This window comes from Octodon degus, unplaced genomic scaffold (genome assembly GCF_000260255.1).
Source record: "Octodon degus isolate 3935 unplaced genomic scaffold, OctDeg1.0 scaffold04343, whole genome shotgun sequence".
In the NCBI taxonomy this organism is placed as follows: domain Eukaryota; kingdom Metazoa; phylum Chordata; class Mammalia; order Rodentia; family Octodontidae; genus Octodon; species Octodon degus.
Window position 1 is genome coordinate 1 of NW_004528919.1, and position 3,010 is coordinate 3,010.

The window sequence follows — 3,010 nt, forward strand, 5'->3', positions numbered from 1 at the left end:
ACTGAGGCAGGAGGCCAGGCGGACAGTGTAGCCCCAGTAGAGCCCGGCTCTGGTTCGAGGCTCCTGCGATGATACAACCGTGCCCCGGTAGGTCTTGCATTCTGGAGAGAACACAGGCTGTGAAGACGACGCAAGGGGCTGGGGACACAGGGGCTGAGTCCTGAGGCTGGCCAGGCCATGGCAGCGGCCAGGGACACCTCCGGCTACCTGGAAGCTGCGTTGGGTTCAGTCTCACAGTCACCCGGAGTCCAGGCTCCAAGTTCTTGTCGATCTTCACCTCCTGGGGAGAGGCCGGAAAGAAATGGGTGCTGTCCTCACATGGTCAGCAGGGGTCACTGCTCTCCGAGACTGTGGAGATGGGGACTGCAGGCCTGGGCCCCCCACTCAAGGCCACTGGAGCAGCCCCCTCACAGAAGACCAATTGCAACAGTCATGAGGCTGAGCATAATGGTGCACACCCTGCACTTGGCAGGCTGAGGCAGGAGGAACTACAGGAGTTGGAGGCCAGCCTTCAAGGCTACACAGATCTCCATGGTAAGGTTCTGTCTCAAAGAAACAAAAGGGCTGGGGAGATAGCTCAGCGGTCTAAATGTCTGGCTGGCAAGTACAAGGACCAGGGTTGGCAGGCGCACTGTGCCGGTGATGGACACTGGGCATGGTGGTGTACACCTATAATCCCAGCGCTGGAGAGGCTGAGACAGGAGGATCACTACGACTCCAAGCTGCACAGCAAGGCCCTATACCAAATAAATAAAAGATAAAAAACAAAACAAAAACTATCCTAAGGCACTGGTTAGAAATAACTGCTCACTTAACCACTATGTGCCCAAAACACTCCAGAAACAATAGTTGTTCCTGGATAGCATGGAGGTAGCAAATGGCTACCACACTTGAGCTGTGATAAAGCACAATTATTTGTGTCGGAGCCAGTTCTGAATTTTTTTTAAAAATGTATTTGGTACAAGGTCTCACTATGCAGCTCAGACTCATAAAATGATCCTCCTGTTTGTAGCCTCCCGGTGCTGGGATTACAGGCTTGTGCTACCATGCCTGGTCTCTGTGGCCAGCTCAGCGTGCCTAGGGGCGGGGAGGGATTGAACCCCAGTCCCTGTGCTTGCCTAAGCAGGCACTTGGTCCGCTGAGCTATCTTGCCAGCCCTGCCAGTTCTGAATTGATCACACTCGAGGTACTGCCTCCCTTGGAGAGTTCCTCAAGCCTTTCCCTTTTCCTCTCTGTGTCACCCTGGTCCAACTGTAGCTAGCCATTTCCGGTCGGATCTTTTAGAGGGAAGACTCCCACATAGAGGCATTTGCCTCTGCATTCAGCAGATCTGAGAGCAAACCATTCCTAGCCTGGCTCTGTACTGTGCTACAGCAGAGCCTGAATTTCTTTTCTTTATGGTCCTGGGGGTCGAACCCAGCGCCTCTGATGAGCTGTGTTGAAACTGTAATCCTTTTGCCTCCAAGTGCTAGGATTACAGGCATGCGCCGCTACATCCTGTATCCTCAGCCCTTTCTTTTTTTGTGTGTGTGTGTGTGTGTGTGGAACTGGGGATTGAACTCAGCCCTTGTACTTGCCAGTGAAGCGTTTGTTCCACTAAGCCATCTCCCCAGCGCCCCTTTCTATTTTTTTCCCCCCTTTCTATTTTTTGAGACAACATCTTACTAAACTGCTGAATTGTCCAGGCTGGACTCAAACCCCAATCCTTCTGCTCCAGCCTCCCCGAGTGCAGGGATTACTGGTGGGGCCACCTAAGTGGTAGCCCAGGCTTGCCTCAGACTCAGTGATCCTCCTGCCTCCACTTCCTGAGTGCTGGGATTACAGCATGTGGCACCAGGCCTGGCTATGATTTGCTTTCTAAAACAGTGAAGAAGCCAGGGATACAGCCTGCCTTCCGGGTCCCACCTTCTTCATGCCACAGTTAACAAAGGAGCCGTGGCCTGCCCGGGTGGGCCGGTCTACCACGACGCCCTCGCGGAACTCGGTGTCCTCATCCTGCCGCACATGGTGAGGGCTGTCCAGGGGGTTCAGGAGGCCTGGGTGACAGGAGCACAGGAGGCTGAGGCAAGGACCGCTTGTGCCACAGGCCTGGCCCTTTCCTGGGATGTGTGGTGAACCAGAGGGCTGGGTGCTTGGTACCTGCAAACTGGAGGTCCTGGTGCTTGGGGAAGAATGCCTTTCTCAGGTACCTGATGGGGAACACGGGTGTCAGGAGGCTGACCAGCAGACATCTGTGCTGACCACCCTGCCCCCACACACCGGGAAGTCACCATCTTACTGTGGACACTCCAGGTACTGCAGGATGCGGGCCAGCTGCACACATGCCTGCCCTTTCTTGCCAACGCCTCTGAATTCACCCTCCACAGACCTGGAGAGAAACGGCACAAGATGCAGCTGCCAGTAGAACTCAGTGGCTAAGCCTGCAAAGCCCTGGGTTCAATTCCTGGTACCACCAAAGGCCCCTGCAGCAATTACCCCTGTACAGTCTGACCCCTGCAGCCACTGTCCCTCTCCTGGCCCTGTACCCCCTGATGAACAAAGTGAGTCATTTCAGGCCGAGCAGGAGCCAGGCAGCTGGGCAGGGCATCATCTCCCTCTGGCCTCCAATCCCCTGTGGCCTCTTACTTGGCTTCCTGGCCTTCTTCATCGAATACCACGATCTCGTCCACACAGAAGATTGTGCAGGCCCTGGCGATCTGGCCAGCGAGGTAAGTGCGGAGCTCGGGCGACTGGGCGTTGTCCAGGATGGAGCCAGGCAGGGCCACGCTCAGGGTGTAGGGCCGTCCTGGGCAGGGGCAGGGCACCTGGTCAGCCTAGGAGGCCAAAGCCCGCCCCACTCCTTTCTTCTGGGGCCTTGGAGACTTGTTCAACTGCAAGGCTGTGTGTGTGTGTGTGTGTGTGTGTGTGTGTGTGTGTGTGTTCTGTAATTAGGGATCAAACCCAGGATCTTCACTCAGCTACAACCCCAATCCTTTTTACTTTTTTTTTTTTTAATTTATTTATTTATTTA

The 3,010-nt window shown here is 54.9% G+C and overlaps 1 protein-coding gene across 1 annotated transcript; it reads right to left on the minus strand.

Moving 5' to 3' along the window:
- Positions 1-6: 6 nt before the first annotated feature.
- On the minus strand, positions 7-2,785 carry LOC101586652 (putative methyltransferase C9orf114 homolog; the record flags this gene model as incomplete). The annotated part of the gene is made up of 6 exons (XM_004648827.1): positions 7-101; positions 208-280; positions 1,906-2,036; positions 2,140-2,189; positions 2,279-2,368; positions 2,626-2,785. Coding segments are annotated over 6 exons (599 nt in total), but the record flags the coding sequence as incomplete, so codon positions are not given.
- Positions 2,786-3,010: the final 225 nt, after the last annotated feature.